General features: G+C 41.0%; 1 protein-coding gene across 3 annotated transcripts in view; it reads left to right on the top strand.

Annotated features, from left to right (window-relative positions):
* Positions 1-19,993, top strand: part of Mapre2 (microtubule associated protein RP/EB family member 2) — a 152,750-nt gene that overhangs the window by 38,278 nt on the left and 94,479 nt on the right. Inside the window, exon 1 of one of the 3 annotated variants that reach the window (XM_020177513.2) lies at positions 14,189-14,471. The exons of the other annotated variants lie outside the window; for them this stretch is intronic. Within the exon in view, the coding sequence (XP_020033102.1) occupies positions 14,353-14,471 (119 nt within the window). The 5' untranslated portion in view covers positions 14,189-14,352. Of the gene's footprint in view, positions 1-14,188; positions 14,472-19,993 lie in introns of those variants that run through there. 3 annotated transcript variants of the gene reach the window in all.

The raw sequence follows: 19,993 nt of genomic DNA, 5'->3' as shown, positions 1-19,993 counted from the left end.
GTCACAGGTGTGCACCATCATGCTAGGCTATAACATCATTTTTTGGCAAAAATTTTCATATGAACAATAAAGCATTGATGCTTCAGACTAACAGTGTTTGTATCAGCTCTATCAGCCAGCTTTCAATGATGTGAGGTATGGGGAAAGTACCTTGGTTTTGGGGAAAGTACCTTGGTTTTATTGCATTTGAAGTGACCTTCTATCCTCCTCTTATACCTTGAGCTGGGATTTTGGAAATGTCCTGATTTTGATACTATTCACTAAAAGCTCTTAAACTCCTAATTTGATCTGGGAAGAACAGAGAGATCTTTTCCAACCTCTTTGCAAATTATGAACTCTCTTCTTTCAATCACATCTTGACCACCTCCTCTTGTGGAATATCCATTGCAATTATTTGCTGAGAGCCATTTGGGTATGGATGCCATTTTCCCCAAACTGAAATAGAATAAAAAATTTTATAAAAATAAATAAATTTAAATTCTACTGACATCTATGTAACTTGCTTTTCTTCAGCAAATGAAAACAAGAACCCTGAGATTAATAAAATTTGCTATAAGTATCTGCAGAATAGGATCTAAAATTTCATTTGACCTCCATGTCCCATTTTGGAGATTATAGTCATGTAAAAATATCATGCAGGAACTTGCCTCTCACATGTTCCTGCTGATATTCAAGAGGAATTATAAAAAGATCTTTTCAGTGAATTTAGTATTTTCCTTTATCCCGTAGACAAAATGATAGATGGCAGCACCTCTCCTTGCCATAGGGTGTTGTCTTTTGCCAGGTAAAATCAATGTTAACAGGCTCTGAGAAGACTTACAGATTCTTCGATTTGGTTTGTTGCTACTTTCTCCTCCATGCTGTAAATGGCTATGGTGATAAATTAAAAGGATGGAAATAAATGATTCTTTCACTTGAAGGAAAGGAAGTGAGGAAAATATGAAAAAGTGACACATTAACTATAAATGTTAGAATTGCATAATTAGGAGACAACAGGGAGTTATTAAGTCTTTTTAGTGAAACCCAGCTTCTCACCTTGATTTGTACTCACAAGTCATATTTTTTCTCTTAATCAGAATGTCCTTTATGGAGTATTTGTACAATGCATGACCTAAGCCTGGATTTGCAGCTGTTTCATAACTGCTATGAAGTTTGTTGGCTTTGCTCCATAGCACCGTGTCCAAACTTTGGGAACTCTTCTCAAGTGCTGTTGAGTGTAGGAGGAGGCCTCTTGCAGAATCATTTACTTTACTCAGAGTTGAGTGTTTTTGCGTGCAGAATGTGAGGCTGCTGTTCCACTGGTTGTGTCCAAAGTAACTAGCCAAAGAAACTTTTTTTTAACATGTCATCCAGCCTTAGAACTTATGCTCTGTGGAAGTTTGAATGTTCTAACCATCAATAGGAAATAGCAATGCCTTAGTTCTTTATTTCTCCCAGCCAATAATTCCCTATGGATTTTAAGCTATTTTAACTTGCTGAAAACATTGAGATTCTACCTTTAATGATGTAATCTGATTATAATCAAAGCAGTTGTAAAGATGAGACTGTAGTGGCTAATTGTTCCAGACTCCCTCTCCTCACCTGAATGGACAGAGACTCCTAGTAGGTAACAACTCAGATACTGTTATATGTACATCACCATTATTTATCTGACCTAACTGCTGTCCACTTCCTGGCTTTTTAATGAAGGAGGCTGAAGTTATTTCTAAATGATACTTAGGAGGACTAGCAATCTCATTGGACATGGTCCAATAGATTATTCAGATGAAGAATCTATTTCTTTGAGAACATGAACTATTCAAATAGAGGGAGCCTTTGCTTATGCTGATAACAGGAGGCAGAACCAATATTTCCAAGATGGTTGTGGTTGGGGTTTGGGAGGTAAATTTCTAAGGTAGTCAGGTTGCACAGGGCCATAAGTACTAAAAGTGAAACTTGGAATTTTTAACTTGAAAGTGATCAGGAACCACTGAAGATTACAGAAAAAGAAAGGAGGGAAGATATACTAGTAGTGAAATGCAGATTGAGAAGTAGGAGAGGAAGCAAGGGAACTGCAGAGAGACTCCTGGGGTAGGCTGAGGGGGATGCCCATCACAGGCTGTGATCCTATCACAGGAGAGGGAGGAGGGACACACTCTGGTTCCTCGTGAAAGGAACAGGTACAGTGACCAAATCAGAAAATAGGGGAGGAAGGAAAAGGATTCTGAGGGTTCAAAACTGAGTGCTAGTCATGAGTCCAGCTCAAGAGATCTGGAAACAGCCAAGAAGGGGAGGAGTGTCTTGTTAAATGCACTGCATGTTGTCCCAACCAATGTCACCAACCTAACTCTTGCTCTGCCTCTGGTCTGCTTATTCAGTGAGTGACAAAAAATGCAGCATTAATACAGGCACCATGCCGCAGGCCCATATTTTTACAAGGTGCTTCTAGAATGCCCAAATAAGCCTTGATTTTTCCAGCTGCTCTCATGGCAGCTCTCCCCTTAGAAAATGGGTACAGTCAGCAGAGGCCTATTCTTCTCTGCTGATGTTTCTGTCCCCACCACAGGGGGTCAGGTTTGTTCTTCTTTCTCCCCAGAAATACTCCATAGCTCTGCAGAACAATTGGTGTTGTTCGAAGTCCTTCTCATGCATCTGGGCCCTGCTGTCCCTGTGCCCAGATGACTTGGGAGCCTCCGTAGGGCTTTGGCATCTTGATGTAGGCAGAGGATGGATCCCTTCTGCTCTGAGATTCCCAAGCTGACTCAGGTGTGGCTAAAGGAATAGGAGAGAGCACAGGTCCTTCTCAGGGACATATAGTAGGCCCTGCCTCAACAGTCTCTGACCAGTCACAGTGTCACATGGCTTATGGCATGAACTTCAGGCTCTGAGTCTTGAAGGATTTTAACCTTTTCATATTTGAAAGTCAAGACCTTTGAGGCTCTTAACTTTTTCTTCTTCCAGTTATTCTCTCTGCCATGAGCTAAAAGGCTGTTTAGAAACTCAGTCCTTGAGGACTGATTCTTTTTCGCTTGCATTTCTGCTTCAATAGACCCATGCTATGAAAGCAGGGAGTTGAGAAGGTAGATCAGGGTATATATGGTGTGACAAAATGCATTTTCCAAATTGTCTTCCAACCTATGCTTTCCTTACAGTATGAGATTGACATTCTTCCCATGTAGGATATCAAGGGGGTCAGTATCCCTTTCTGTGGGATCGGAGTAGAAACTTGTGACTTATCTTGGTCAGGTCTGATGGAAATGATGCCCTGTGACTTCTGATACTAGGTTTAAAAACTGCCATGCATCTGCCTGCTCTTTAGGTATAGTTGCACTTGGAACCCAGTTGCCATCTTATGAGAGAGTCCAGGCCTCAGGGAAGGCTTAGATATGGGGTCCCAACCATAGCATCAGCTGAGATCCCAACCAAAAGATACCAGCCGTAAGTCATGAAGATGACTTCAGTAGCCAGCCACCTTCTGGCTACAGCTGCATGTGAGAGCATAAATGAGCACCACCTAACTGAGTCAGGTAACCTCCAGAATGACAGGAGATCAAAATACAATGATTGCTCCACTTTAATCCACTAAGTTTTGGGGTGATTTGCTTTGTAGCAATGGAGAACCATCAGAATGTTACTGTATAAGAGAATATCTTAAAACTTGTGACTTAAAACAGCCATTTTGTTTTATCTCATGGCTTTGTGGGTCAGAGATTCAGGAAGGTCTTGGCTAGGCAGCTGTTTCTGATCCATGCCAGCTAAGGTGGCTGGGCTAGGACGTACTTCTTCAGTCACCTATTTGGAGCCTTGGTACTATGTGTGATCTCTTCTCCCTCTCCTCCTCTGGAGTTCTCTATGTAGCTTGTACTTCCCACAGCATAGTGGTCCCAGGGTAATAAGGCTTCTCACAGGACATCCAACTGAAAAGAGACCAAACCGGAACCTGCCAGTCATTGTAAGATCTAGGCCATGAAGTTGGCCTCATCTCTACCAAAGTGTATTGACCAAAGCTACACACAGCCCACCCAGAGAAATAAATGCAATTTCTTAAAGGTATGAGTAGCCACAGGGGACAAAGCAGAACCTAACTTTATCTCAAAATGTTATCTTGCAAATCTTATTAACCCTATTTTATGGTTGAAGACAATGAGACAAAGAAAAGTTAACTTGGTCGACGTTACACAATTTTTAAGTACCAGCAACTGGATTCGAATTCAATTCTGTATTAATCTAAACCATGAATTCTTTCTACTCTGCTACTCTTTTCTTCTGTGCAGAATATAGTACATACACAATTTACACTATTTTCTATGCCACCCCAACACACACACACACACATATTATAGCTCTAATTTTAGAAGATTCTAAAGAAATATTCTAAGAGCCCCACTTATGTCATGGGCCTACCTCTGAACCAACCCTTAGGACTGGGAGGGTAGAATATCATAATTGGCAAGCTCTGCTAGAACTGTGAAGTTTGAAGAAATCTTCCCCAAGAGGGAAGATATTCTCTGTATATGCTCTTTGCGCTACATGCTATCACTTCTCATTAATGACAATTCTGCTGCATCATTGAAGACTGATGGTATCCTTCCTGGAGAACTGGAATTGTGGCCTGGGGGGAAGGGGATGAAAACAGGCTGTATAAGAGTTAATTGCAAGAACTGATTCTAGATCTGTCAGCTGACTGAGAAGACTCCTTGTGTCTCCATGAGGTTAAAACTTAGATTCCTTTGGATCTCCTAGGGTCTAATTCCTTTATATGGAAATTAAACGGAAGCTTCTTGAAAGTGGCCCATTATGTTTTATGTGCTGCACTCTGCAGTCGAACCCCTCATGTCCATGCTTGTGTTCTGGAGATATGAAGTGAATGTGAATTGCGAAGGAAGATACTTGGCACTCTAAGCTCGAGTTAAAACATTTCTGATGGAAACTTAGTCTTACTTCATAATTTGCAGTTGGTTTCTTTTTTTTCCTAATGAAGTAAGATGCTTTAATTTTCTTTTTAAAAATTTTACTTGGATGAGGTCAGAAATTGTGGAATTTCTCTTCCATTACTCACACTGCTTCCAGCTGCTGGCCTCATGTTCCCTTGACACACTATAGAGGAGCCATCCGAGAGCCACAGTGCTGCTGTAGTGTACACAGAGTTGGCAGAGAAGTCTCAGGCTCATGAGGACCCTCCCTCCCAGTGTCCCTTGTTGTCAGTTGCTGGCCTGCATCCTGAGTGTCTCTCAAACTATGGGGACCCCCCTAGTATTTGATAGAGAAACTGCTCCCCTACTTTCTCCTGGCTTTGTGTTTATATTAAGGTATCTCTTCACTCACTTTGGACTTTTTAATATCAAAGTCAGCAATAAAACCCATCAGGTTGCCTGACATTTGAGTCCCCCTAAGGAAATCTTCTATTGAAAGCCTCTGACTCTTCTGGAAGATTATTGATTTGTTAGTGGTACTTAAGAGTCTCTTTGCTTCACTTGCTACCCAACTGAGCCAAAGGTGCCTTTTATCCCTTTTAAATTGTCCTACCCAATCACTTCATGAAGGTATGTTTTATTTTCACATGGAAATAAAACAGGAAAAGGAAATAAAGGAATTTTCATAAATTTGGACATAGACACATTTTAGTGAGAGCATTCAAATAGCCATGTATAGAGCTGCTTATGGTTGAATAACAACATCTTGGCATAGTAAAAATGAAAACAGATTTGAGCTTTGAATACAAATACCAAAAAATGCCTGTGGTCTCCTCTCCCTCTAGAAGGCATCCAAGACATGGACATTGCTAGTTGAGACTTACTCTGAAACAAAAATCATTTATCACTATAAATAAGGGTAAGAAAATTCTTTCTCTATCAATCATTTATACTGCTAACCCCAAATTCTAGTATTTCTTCTCCTGCCTTCTCCATTTTCCTTAACCATAAGGTACAATTCCTATCCTCCACTTCTTCCAATCCCTTACTCCGATGAAGACTGCCCTTCTGTGCTGCATCCCATCCCTCAGTTCTGCCTCTCAGCCTTGTTCTGGCTCTACCTCCTTGCTCCTACACAGATTTGCCTCTGCAGCAGCAGTCAGTGTTCTCTTGCTCTGTTCTTCTGCTGCCTCATTGCTGTCACTCCCCTACCTGGATTCTGCATTCCTCCTCCCAGTGGAAGGCAGGCTGAGCAAGCAAAGAAGAATGAGGTCCTTGACATCTGGCAGGTGTGTTCATGCTCAGGTCTGCTACTTCCTGGCTGGTTAGGAGGCTAAGTTATTTAGCTAGTTACCTCTGCTGATAAATGGGACTTAGAATAGACCCTTTCTTGTACATTTCTTTGAGGATTAAAATACCCACTTGTAAAGCATAGCTTTTGGCCCATAAAAAGCACTCAAATGTTGGGTGTTGGTGTTACTATGATTACAGAATATTCCACATCTGTGCTGACACTACTAACACTAGTACAAATGAATGGTTTCTAACTTTGGTATTAAGCCAAAGTCTTTACGATGGGTTTTCAAAGTCCTTCACATTCTGTCTCTCTCTGATCTTTCTGACCTCATTTTCCACAACTGTCTCCCTGCTCCTCACAAGATGCACACTTACTCTACTGCAGACACAGCTGACTTCCTTATTGTTCCATAAACAAATCATTCTTCTACCTCCAGGCTTTTGCACTTGCTGTTGTCACTGCCTGAAACATTCTTCTCTCTTATAGCCACATGACTGCTTCCCTGACTTCCCTCATTGATTAACTATCACTGCCCAGGAATGCTTACCCTGGTGACTCCATTTAAAATTATAAACCCTCCTTCTGTACTCTTTGTCCCGCTTCCTTGCTATATTTTCCTTGTAGTATTTACCAACATCTGACATACCAAATATTTTATTTATTGTCTGTTTACCCTCCCAGTATACACACTCATACACTCAAGGATAAGCTGCATGGGGCAGTGAATTTTTGTCTGTTTTGTAAACTTCTGTATCTCCAATGTCTAGCATTATTCCCAACACATAATAAGTGCTCCATAAATATCCACTGAATGAGTTCTTGATCCCTAATTCAAATATTACTACCAGGGCAAAGCCTTCCTTAGTTTTTCCAGGCATGGTTATTTTGTTTTTATATTCCTACAATACTTAGTACGTTCTTCAATTATAACATTTATCACATTGTATTTTATGGAAAACATATTTAAAACTCTTAAATTTAACCAGACGGTATAATTCAAAAGCCCCTTTTTACTTAATAGACTGAAACCTCATGTTGCACAGAATTGACCCAATGATTACAGAAATCATAATGCTGAGTGTTTTTAAATTGCATTCCTATCAAGTTCTGTGAGTTATTCCACAAAATTAAATTCAAGCTTGTGAAAATGTAAGAAAAAGCAAATTAGAAAATAAATCTCAACACACAGAGAAATCCTATGCAACAGACTGTTCTGTTTTTTGACATTACTGAAGTCTTGCTATTTTGCTAGCAAACTGGAGAAAGACTTGCAAAATTCTGCCTTCTGAACACATCAGCATAGCTCTCAATGTGGCTGGATAAATAAAAGGAAAGTCATCTCAAAAAGTCTTAGAGGAACATACCTATGTCAGTTGGTTCTGAAGACGGCTTTTCTTCATCTGGGAGAAAACATTATTCATCAACTTTTTGCAAAGAAATAATATTATTTAAAAGCCAGGAGTCATGTATGTACCCTAAAATTTTCATCAGATCTAGGGGAAGAACTAGTGAAATCTTCCTCTGCTTTTGGGTTAAAGGTAGTGAGTGAGGACCAATCTCAAATATATTTCTATGCCACTGATATGATTTCAGGGTCGGTGCTGATAGCTGGCCAATTATGTATTTATTCATAGCTGTTAGTTTGGGTGTGGAGCGTATTTTAAGCCATTGATTGATAACCCTGTACCTTCCATTCCTCACTGAAAAATATCTTAGGGCATACACATGGGAGAAATGATTGTCCCAGAGCAGCAGAGGTGACTGCTAAGTGGAATGTTCCATCTGTATTTGGAGGTGAGAACGATGTAAGGAAGCCCCCATCTGAGCTGGTGTGACAGCTGTGAATGTCTTTGACAGTGATGATTATCAGCTTCAGTGAACACATTTTAACCTGGAAAAGGCATTCCTGATGAGTAGGTGCTTCTGGGATGGAATCAATCTGGCTAATTAATTCATATCTTCTCTGCTATTATATTTTTGATTCCTCACAGTGAAAACAATGCAAAAATCCCTTTTCTAGATGAACTGTACACATTGGAGAAGTACAGAGACAGTGATTTCTGCCAATACACAATTATTTGCACTCTCTGGCCTTAGTCCTAAGAGAAATGTGATTGTGCCATACCCTAGGAACTCTGAAAAGAAAAACTAAGATCAGTGTCCAGTTCAATCTTCTTTGTTTGGATCTGGCTGCTGGGACCTGCTGAGGGTTTCCTTTTTGGCTATGGTTCTCTGTGCCCTCTGGGTCTGGCTTAGAAATCCTGCTCTCCATACATGCATTTTAAATATTTGTCTTATTTTTAGTGGATCCTGATGGGGCTCAAAGGTTGATCAGTTCATCTGATGTCTAACAGGTGCTCATTAATTACCATTTTGGTCCCTTCCATTATTGCTGGGAGTGTTTCAGTGCAAATACTTGTTGGTTCTCATTAGTTGCTGATACTATACATATGACCTTTGATTTAGTATTTTCTTCTTCCTTGACTATCTTGGTTCAGTCAGAAAATTCATGACTTTGCAGAGTTGTAGCTTTTTTTACTTACAGAAAGATCTCTTTATTTTCTTCAGTATCATTGATGGGTCTGATCTGGAGTCAACTCCTTTAAATATCTTTGAGAACAACTTATCAAATTGAGTAAACACTTCTGCTCTTATCTGATTCAAACTTTCTGTGACATTTGGCCCTAGAGACCTTTCCCTTCCTGTGAAACCTGCTTCTCCCTGGACTCACTGAAACTACTCCTTCCTGTGATTTGACCCCCTGGGCAAACTCCTTCAGTTTTTTTTTTTTTTTTTTTTTTTTTTTTGGTACATTTCTATCACTTTGAAGAGTTCCATACTAGGTCTTGTCTTTCTCCCTGAATGAGAGCAGTCATAGTTTCAATGAACACTTATGAGATAATTACCTCCAAATGTAGCTCCAAGTCAAACACTCCATAAGATCAAGGCCTATATATTTCTTTATTTGACAAATATTTAATGAAGCCCATGAAACACACTGACCCACTAATAGACTGTCCTATAGGTATTTCTCTATGTTCAAAACACTTATGAGAACTTTTCTCCCAAAGAATAATTTAATGTTTAATGTGTGTTCCTAAATTTGATAAACCATCCTATTATCCACTTGGCCACTCAAGCCATAAACTTGGGATTCATTTGAGATGTCTCTTTCTCCTTCATTACCCACCCTGAACACCCACCCCTAATCATGCCCATATTCAGTTAGTCACCAGATCCTAACAGTTATGCATCTAAATATTTTCAATTTGTGCTTTCTTCTTGACCTCAGTTCAGATCCTCGTCACTTTTTGACTCATTTTGATCTCCAGTGGATCTATACTGCTGCCATAATCACACCTTCTTGACAGGCAAATTTCACCACTAATTTCCCTCCCTACAACACTTCATGGTTTCAGATACCTTCAGAATTAAGGTCAAGTTCTTTACCATGGTCTCAAGACCTTTCTCTATCTTGCCCCATCTCTTGCCTCTGTGTCCTTTGCTCTCCATCCATATTAAACATTCCTACTTCTGTACCTAAACATATCCACTTTATCTTCTACACTTTCATTCCTCTCTTAAATGACAACATAACCTAATGGATAAGCATATGAACTTTATGCCAATAAACCCTGATATCCAGTCCTGGGCAAATTGCTTCTCCTCTTGGAGTCTTATTTTTCTTATTTATGGTTGTTTTAAGAATCAACTCATACATGTATTGAATAGATGTATGAATTACATATTTACTTGATTCCTACTATGTGCAAGGCCCTGTTCTAGGAACTGCAGATATAGCACTGAAGGAAATAGCTAAGGCCCCTTTCCTAAGGAAACATGTATTCTGTCTGTTGCATAGGAAGTGAACAAAAAAGGTTGCTGCCATTATTACTCATAGCGATACTATTATCCACTTTTAGTAAGCTACCTGAGGGAAGTTTTCAGAAGACCTACTTTCCCAGTTTCCATTGAGTTTGGTGTTCATCTTTTAAGGACCCACCCTATGTGATATTATTACAGTGTTTATTTATGATTGTTCATTTTTACCTTGCTCATCTACAACCCTGGGAGTTCCTTCAGATCAGAACCTAAGACTTTAGTTCTTGTTTTATCAGTTCCTAGTACACACAAAATTCAATTCTGTTAAATGAACGAATGAACATTTAAGGATATGCCTGACATATTATAAAAAATAATATCTACCACTAATAAGGACTGTTGTATTCCAGTCAGTGTTATGTGCTTTAAATGCATTATGTAATTTAATCCCACAGCAGCACCTACCTTATAGATGAGGAAATGAAATCTTAGAGATGCAAAATAAACTGGCCAAAATTATGAAATTGTCCCCACAGGACAGCCAGTGAGTGAAGTCAAGCCCAGCACCCAGGTCTGCCTGACTCCACTTTAATCAGGATGCTTGGTGCAAGGAGCCACTTTTTCCCATGGGGAATTGGAGATGTAGGACAGTAGTCTGCACACTATTTTAGGGACCAATGTACATAAACATTACTATAATCCATAGTTAAATGTACAAGGACACTTTAACTTAGATTTCTTTTCTTCTATAATCTGTATGATGCTTCTTACACTGCAGGGAACTGGAGAACCAAACAATTTTAAACTTGCTCACAGTATTAAAACCTCTTCCCACTCAGGCCATCTTTGGATGGCTCCATCTCAGGTGAACATGCAGTCTTTTAGATGTTCTTCCCTTTCTCTAGCCCCTCTGCAAGACGGCATCCAGGGGATTGAATAGTGGAGCGCCTAGAAAGAAGAGTGGGAGAAAGAAGGGGCCTGCTGATCTCATGTGATATCTGACTCTGCTGAGGAGTAGCTGCTCAACCCATCCATGGGCATTCTGTTGGTATCCTACGCTGAACTCTTCAGCTACAGTCCCCCTATACACTTGGCCTGGGCACTCTGTAGCTTCCTCAGAGCTGTCTAGTTCTTCTGTTTGGGTTCTGTCCCAAAATTTGCACACTGTGTACTTTTAGGTATCTCTTTACTTTTGTTGTGGTGATGGTCCAGCCACCACCATAAATTCAGCTCTTTGAAACCCCATCTGCTCTACCTCCTGCTTATCCCCACAGGGCAGACAGACACTTCTATCTACCTTTCAGGCTTCATGCTAACAAAGGGAAAGTCTGAGAATCAAAAACTCAAGACTACCCTCTCCCTAACCATACAAAGCCACTTATTAGCCTTCCCTGTCATAGGCTGTGCATTGTTGGGGATGGGAAGTCTTCACTGTGATAGGCTGTACCTGCCTGGGGGGAGGTTGTCGAGGTATTCTTTCAGGGCAGTTGTTTCCTATATTGTCAAATGTAAAGTGAGGCAAAAGAGGTACCCTAGGTTTTGTCTTTGTCTTTGTCTTCAGCTTATTTATTACCTCCTTTCTAGGACATGAGCCTGGAGACCTGCAGATGGGAAGACCTGCTGTCTCTTACTTTCACCCACTTCTTCCTACACTCTCTCCTCCTTCCTTTTCTGCACTTCCCTGTATGTATCATCTCCTTCCCAAAGTGGAATCTGCCCTCCCCTTTCCCCCAAGGCAAAACTGGAGAATAGCTGCCAGGTAACCTGATTTATGGGGAGAGGAATGAAAACACATCTGTTTAATATTTTCAAATTATTACCCCTGTTACCCTTGCATCTCAGAGGGTAATCACTGGTCTCAGGAGCTCTCTGAGTCCCTTTATAGTAGTGTGGCTCAGAGCAGTCGTAGAAGAAGATTTACAAGGGCTCTTAGATACCTCCTTTACCTGACTCACTACCACCTCCCCTTTCAGCCCATCAACAAAATTCCTAGCCATCTTCCCCTCCTTTGTGAGTGGCCTAGAAACAAAATGGGAGCATTTGCTCCAGAAAATTACCTGATGTAATAAACTATATATTCAAATTTTGACCAATTTAGTCTTAATGACACAAATTATGTCTAATATATTAAATATGGGATTGTAGTAAAGTAAGCTATTGTAAAGAACCCCAAACTGAGAGGGCATTACACTGATAACATTGAATCTTTGATTTGTATGCTGGGCCTTTTAACTTCAGACTGTCCCCAAAGGGGAAGCTTTTGTGAAAGGGAACAAATTGGTAGGGAATTAACTACAGTGAGTCAAATAACAGAAATAGTAAGAGGAATCGTGACTCTCTGGAGCAATGACTATACTCTTTAGCTCATTGTACAATGTAAGGCTTGGTGTGTGTCTCTTGTACATATTTGCATACCTTATTAAGTCTTAGGTTAGACCTAGACTTAGGTTAGTCCTGATTAAGTTGAGAAAAAAATTCTCATGTGAACAGAGAAGTAGATGAAAGAATCTATTTGTGCACTGTGAACTAACCAGCTAAGCAGAAAATAAAATTGTTATAATAGCCCAAAAGGAGAGAATAAAATTTTTAAAAAGGCCCCCTTGTTTGAGATTGTCATTACCATCTGGGTTGTGAAACATTTGATTCCAATTCCAGGAGCTTGATACCAGAAATAACTTATAACCAGGGACATATGCTGGAGAATTATCAGGAATGACAAGTTTTTGCTTGTTTTTAATACTGTATCACAAAATGATGAAGCTGATAAACCACACAGTGAGGTGAAGGAGTGCACCATGGCTTTTATACTCTCAGTTCTTCTTCCCTCCAGACCACATGAACGTTCAGAGACCAACTCTGATAAGGAGAAAATCCTTCAGGCTCTTCTCTGAAGGAGAACACTGGAAACAGTTGGGGTCTATTTAAAGTCTATAATGTAACTCAGGTATTTTGCACAGAACTTTCAATTCTATTCACAGCCATCTTTTCACAATGGTCATAGCCTGGTGCTTGCTAGACATGTCTCTACCATTTAAGCCACAGCCCTTCACAATGGTCATGTTGGAAGTGTAAAGTACTTGAGTCTCACCTCACATATTATATCTGGACAGATCACTACTGTCCAGTCACACTGATAAAAGCATGTCACTTAGAAGTTCCAGTTCACCACTTCCTACCTGTATAACCTTCATAATTTACTTAAACCCTCTATTCACTTTCAAAGTGGGGATAATTATAGTACCTGTTTGAAAACTACATTGCAATCAAATAGAACAGTTTGTATATTGAGATCTTACAAATACTACGTGAGGCGGTCACTTGTTTAATTCACATGGAAATAAAATGACAGAGAACAAATGAGTGGTATCAGGAGGCAGCATAAAGAATTTGAAATCGGGAGTGATGACATACACCTGTAATCTCAGAACTCAGGAGGCTGAGGCAGGAGGATGGCTGTTCTAAGTCAGCCTAGGCTACATATTAAGACCCTGTCTGGAAAAAAGAGAATTGAAAGGTGTCCAATATTCTAAAAAAGTGGTTTTTATTTTAAAAACTCCTCTTTGGGGAATTCGTTTATACATAAAATCTCTTAATTTGCAATCTTTAACCCTCACATCATTAAATCATTGATTAGAAGGAAACACAGCTTCCTCCTAGGCTTTGGGTTTTTGTTTTGTTTTGTTTTTCTTTTTTGCTGCTTTGGAGAGGGAGGGAGGAAACCAGAATCCCTGCACTCGAATACACTTTCTAGAAGCTGGCCACAGAGTCTTTTCGATCTTTTCCTGAAACCTGACCTGGTTGATTTCCAGGTCTCAGAACATGGGGTGGAAGGAGTTAAAGGGTCTCCCCCACCCCTATGCACAAGAGTCCTCCTTTTGTGTACACAGCTGCAGCGGGAGCTCAGGTCGGAAAGGAAACGGTTAGAGGAAGAGCTGGTTTTCAGACGAGGAGGGGGGCTGCGGGGCGGCCTGGGGTTTTACTTGCCAGATGTAGGCCTGCCCGGTGCCTGCCTGGAGCCGCTGGCTGGCGTGGTCACGACGCGGCCCTGTGTGGATCCAGGCGAGGTGATGAGTTAGCGGGTTGCTATGGTGACGGGCCGGCCACGTGACCGGGCTGCTGCTGGCGTTCTGACGTCAGCTGCCGGGAGGGCGGGGCCCAGGAGGGCGGGGCGGGGCGGGAGCAGAGCGGGGAGAAGGCAGCGAGCGAGCGAGTGAGCAGGCGGCAGCTCTGTCCGTGCGCGCAGCAGGCGAGCGAGCGAGAGAACGAGCGAGCGGGAAGACGCAGCCACCTTCCTCACCAGCTAGCCCACAGCGGTTTGTTCCCTTTCTTGGGAGTGCGCCAATGCCTGGGCCGACCCAAACCCTGTCCCCAAATGGCGAGAACAACAACGACATCATCCAGGATAACGGGACCATCATTCCTTTCCGGAAGCACACAGTGCGCGGGGAGCGTTCCTACAGGTAATGGGGCTGGGGACCCGGCCCGTTATATAATGAACACCACGCTGCCCGCGACCTGGCTGCAGACGTGTGTGCGGGGTGTGGAGGTGACTGTGATGATTTGGTATCTTTTTCCATGTGTCATGTTGGCTATGCATGGAGGCTGCACGATTGCAGATGGAAAGCATTTTGTGAGTAGGTTTGCTGCCTGCTGCAAGGGGTCTCCCTCCATCTCTTCCTTCCAACATTGACAAAAATGCATGCTTTTCTACCCTTTCTCGGAAGGGAGACAGGCTGTAGCACTTCCTTTCCTCCTTCCCTTTTAGATTTTAAAGGGGCCATTAGGTAGCTGAGCCTAAAAGCAGAAAACAAACGGGAGGATGGCTGGCGAGGAAAAACGTTTGTGCTTAACCTGGAGAGTGTGCAGGAAAGATGGAATCCTCTAGATTAAGCTGCAGTCTGTGATGTTAAACCGCCAGATTGATGGAGCTTTGTAAGAATTCTGCTCGCTGATTGGTGCAAGGATTGACAGCAGAGGTCACAGTGTTAGACATTCACCAAAATTTTCTCCATCGAACCTTAGGTTTATTAGAAAGAGACTGACCTGCAACAGACCTGGGGGTGGGGTGGGGACAATTGGGCGCTGTTCTGCATTTTCTTAGGGAGTTTATGGCCTCCGCATGGGTGGGGAACCCTTCCTTCATATTTACAGTGGAAAGGTAATTCCTGGTGTTTTGCTGAGGTCTGATTTCAGGATGGTTAATGATCTTGGTCATTGTATTGTGAGCCTTTGATTAATGAGCTGCCTGTAGAACTGGCATCATTTTATATTAACATATCTGGCAATATGTTCCCATAGATAAGCTCATTAAAATTGTTTGCATTGTTTGATAAGGATAACAATGTAATGGAGAATGCAGCTAGGGTTTTAGGCAGCTCAAGGCCAGACTTAAAGGGAGACTGATAGCTTCAATCATATTTCCTCTGAAGTTCTTTTGTACTGGGGTAGTTATTTTTAAACGTTACCTTGATAACCACTAACAATGCTTTTGCTTTGAAGCAGAGCACACATGCCTCTAAAGAGCATCCTCTTAACTAGTAAGCAACAGGAAATAAATATTTTTTTAAAGCCTTCATCTAAACATTGAGATGGTGTTATGGGTAGAATATACTATGTGTGTAAATATCGTCTATCATTAAGTAGGACCAAAAATATTCCAGTTCCTTTCTTTCTGACCAAAGACACATACTAATTGTTAACTCAAAAAAAAAAAAAAAAAAGACAACCTTCACCCTGTTGTCTCTGACTGGCAGTTACATAAATACTTGGAGTTAATTTTGGCTGTGCCCATGAGGTCACCAAAATCTCATGCCTTATGGTTCCAATGAATGTGCTGGCATGGCATCCTTACAGATTTTAAGTGTTTGTTCTCTTAATGTAAACACAGATCCACCCACAACTTCTAGGGTTCTCCTTTTGCAGACCCTGAGATTAGATAGGCCCCTTCTGTCTTTTCTCCCCTACCTTTCTTTGTGATCATCTCAAAGCGTAAAAATTGAATGTTAAAACGAACAAAATTGTGTTGTTTTTGAACCTCATTTATTTGAACTGTTCTTATAGGTAATAAATGTGAAGCCCTCATTTCCTAAATAATGTAGTCCCTGCTATGTAAGAGGCAGTAGCTTTTAGGATGGAGTACAGATTTTACCACGTGGGTCAAAGGAAGTTGCCTAGTTGGGTTTTATTACTCATAAGAACCAACTTGAAATGACAATAGAAAATCATTTGACAGAAAGGTTAATGTCACCTTCTCGTGATAAAGTATTGCTTTAAAATGAAATATTATTTATTTTTTTAATTGAAGTTGTTATTTCCACTTCCTGAGTTATTTCGAGTTTGCTTTCCGAGTCCCTATAATGGTACCTGAAATTATGTAAAAAAAAAAAAAAAAGCCAAAAACTGAATTTTAGTAATGTTCTGTCTGAACAAATTCTTAAGTCACTAAGAGCATCATTAGATTGTGTTTTACATAATAGGGTTAACAGGATGCTGTAGTGACAGAGGCCATAGATTAAATGAAGAAAGAAACCCCCAAAATTGCATTTGTATTGTATTATACAAAGGGTGTACATGGAGCCAGGTGCTGGTGGGTCACTCCTGAAAGCCTGTCTACTCAGTAGGCAGAGATTAGGAGGATAGTGGTTCAAAGCCAGCCCAGGTAAATAGTTCTGTGAGACCCTATCTTGAAAAAAACCCATTATAAAAAAAAAAAAAAAAAAGGACTGGTGGAGTGGCTCAAGGTGTAGGCCCTGAGTTCAAACCCCAGTACCACAAACAAACAAACAAAAAAGGTGCATTTGGAGACAGACACACTGAATGTTTTCCTTGGTCTCCTCTTTCAAAGTGAATGACCACTTATTTTTTTGGAGAGACATAGGGAAAGGAAAAATGTGACACATTTTTCTATCCAGGAAGTATTCCATCATTATTTTGGCATCCCAAAATCAGATTTTGGCATCCCAAATCTGAAATAATATGGCCATTTTATTGCTGAGAAAACTTGCAAGGCAATTTGAAAGCCACAAATAGAGATTTAGCCAAGTAAAAGTTTGCCCTTTGGCTGTAGGCTGGGGCAGCCCTCACCAGTGAGATGTCCTTGGAAGTTCTCTGTGCAGTTCCTTGGGGGGCCTGGGTGAAGCCCATTGTCCTGGCAAGACCAGAAACAGTTCTGTTCCTGGTAACTTCACTGAGTCCTACACAGACTTCCAGCAGGCCTTTGTCAAAGGCCTGATAGTCTACGTTAGCTTGTTATATATAGCTCATTAATAGAGATGCTGTAAGGTTAACTTTAAACATTAAAAAGAAGTGATTTTTTTTTTTTTTTGGGTGGTACTGGAGTTTGAACTGAGGGCCTTGCACTTGCTAGGCAGACACTTTACCATTTGAGCCACACCTCCAGCCCCCCAAAAGAAATCATTTCTTAAAAGCTGTAGTTCAGTGGTAGAGCACTTGCTAGCATGTGTGAGGCCCTGGGCTCCATATCCATCACCGCTCATACGCACACGCGCACACACACACACACACACACACACACACAGAGCTATGTAAATATAAGAAGAATGCTGTTCTTACTGAAAATGAACTCTTTCAGGAGTTCGTGGACAGGAACACATCTCATCTTGCTGGCAGTGCAGGCAAGAGGAGAGGACAGTGCCCCTGAGTACTGCTAATGGGCAAATAAATGATCACTCTTCTATTTTTATAGCATTTGTACTAGATTGTTCAAAAATAAAAGTCAGACATGGTTCCTGGCCTAGATATCATAACCAGGCTTCTGTCTGTTAGTGTAAACAGAGTCCATTTTCACGGCCTGGACTAGAATAGGTGATAAACCATTATTGAAACTAGTGGGCACTTTCATTAGAAAAGCAAATTTCCTTCAGTCTATTACCCCTGGCTTAGTAATTTTAGTTGAAAAGAGTAAGGGCAAAAATGGCTCAATATGGCCATGTATACATATTTCCACGCTCCTGTTTACTGCTGTGAGAATACCCTTCAGCCTCAGCTTCCTACTGCATTTAGGAGCACAAGAAATCCATATAATTTAAGAGCTGCTTAAAAAATAAATGTGGTGAGGGCCATCTGAGGTGACACTGTTTAATTTACAGAGCACACGAGTCAGGCTCTGGGTCTCCCTGGAGAGGATACTCCCCCTAGCTCTGTTTTATGCAGATGCTAGTCGGAAATGAGGTTTATTAACTGGCCTTCTGCCCGTTGCATCTTTGTTTGCATACTCCAGGCTTTTGAGAATGAATGTATAAGGCCAGAGGACTATTTCAAAATGGGTGTTTGAACATGCAACCACAGTAGCGTATGTTTTTGAATACTTAAAACAAAAATTACTTGGCTCCAGGAAATGAACCGTAAGGAAAAGCAAAACTAAAACATAAGCCTAAAATATTGACCTATACCATCCAGCTTTGCCAATTTTTAAAAAATGAACTGTTGTTAAGGAAAACAAAGAGAAATAGCCTGTGCATAGACATATAAAAGATAGAATTGTGACAGTGTTCCACTCCATAGAAGCCATTGTAAGGTGGCTCACTTTTACCAGAATGTAGATTACAGATCACAGCCCCTGACCCCCAAAGCAGCAGCTGTAGCCAAAAGTCTAGCTTCACCTGTCTCCATTGTATATGTATTAGTGTCTTCGGGTTTAATACTCTCAAAGGAGGTTTTCAAAAAGATTTGTTCTTCAGTATTTTTCTCTGTGTTTGTAAAAATCAGAGAGTTACTTAATGCTTTGTTAGGTGTCCAACTTTCGATCTTCTTTTTAGGGTCCTTCATCAGAGCTTCTGTGAATGGGATGGTCTTCTAGGTGCTCTTGCCCTTGGGGAGAGACTCACCTCTGCTCAGCTGACATGTTATCTTAGAATCTTAGCAGAACAGTGGTGTGAGATTGCCCTTCAGAATTGAGAAGTTTGAGTTTCTTATGCAGCATCTTTTTCTGTGTTTATAGGGACCTCTTAAAGCTACAATGAATAATCATTTAGGTTAATCAGAGGGGTGAATATTGGGACTAATATATATATATAAATTTTATATATATATACACACACACATATATATTCCATTTGAAATGTAGAATTGATTAATTCAATAAATATTTGAGAGTCTACTCTGGCCAAGGTCTGTGCTAGGTGCCCCCTTCAAGGACTTTTTGAGTTCTAGCAAAGTCAGAGGTATGAACAGCTCATTTTGTAGCAGATTTACATGACGATCAATATTTTATTTAGTCAGATAGCAATAGTGGTTTGCATTTCCTGAGCCCACAGTGACTCAACGAAAAGATGACCACAAGGCCAGTATGCTGTAGGAAGCTAAAAGACATTGTGGGAAACCAGATATGCCGATGAGAAGACACTATAGGGTTTAGAGTCAGAATTTACATTGGCCTGGCCAGATGCAAGTCTGTCCAACAGTGGTGGAAAATAGGGCAGAAGCATTAAAAGGCAGGCAACATAGTAGGAACTTGGAAATAGGAAACCACTGGCAGCATCAAAAAACAGGTGCATGCTGGAATGGATCTCTTGTTTTGAAATGAGAGGTGAAGGAAAGCATTGTCTACTGATGCCCCACCCTGCAGGGACCAGAATTACTAGGGAAATACTTAATATGCCATGAGAAAATTCGAGAGCCCTAATGTGCAGGGATCAGAACAAGGTAGGTAGATGCTCCCTGGCTCAGGGCATCTCTCCCTGTGTGGAAGCAATGAATGCAGTATTGCCTCATAATCCAGCTGGTACTTGGGTCAAACAGTGGCTTTAGTATTTCCAAAAGCCTACTTCTCAGCTAGCTGTCAGACTTAATGGGTGACTACAGTATTTCCACTGTGTTCTGATCTTCCCAAACTCAGACATGAGATGTCTGGTACTTGAGTGTGAGGAATATTCCCTTATCAGTTAATGCCATAAAATGTGCAGATATGGCTGACAAAGCAGCTCAGATGCTCCATTGGGCTCCGGGGCCAATCTCAGATGCC

The sequence above is a fragment of the Castor canadensis genome, chromosome 4, assembly GCF_047511655.1.
Source record: "Castor canadensis chromosome 4, mCasCan1.hap1v2, whole genome shotgun sequence".
In the NCBI taxonomy this organism is placed as follows: domain Eukaryota; kingdom Metazoa; phylum Chordata; class Mammalia; order Rodentia; family Castoridae; genus Castor; species Castor canadensis.
The sequence above is the reverse complement of the archived record's forward strand: the minus strand, read 5'-3'. Positions and strand labels throughout refer to the sequence as shown.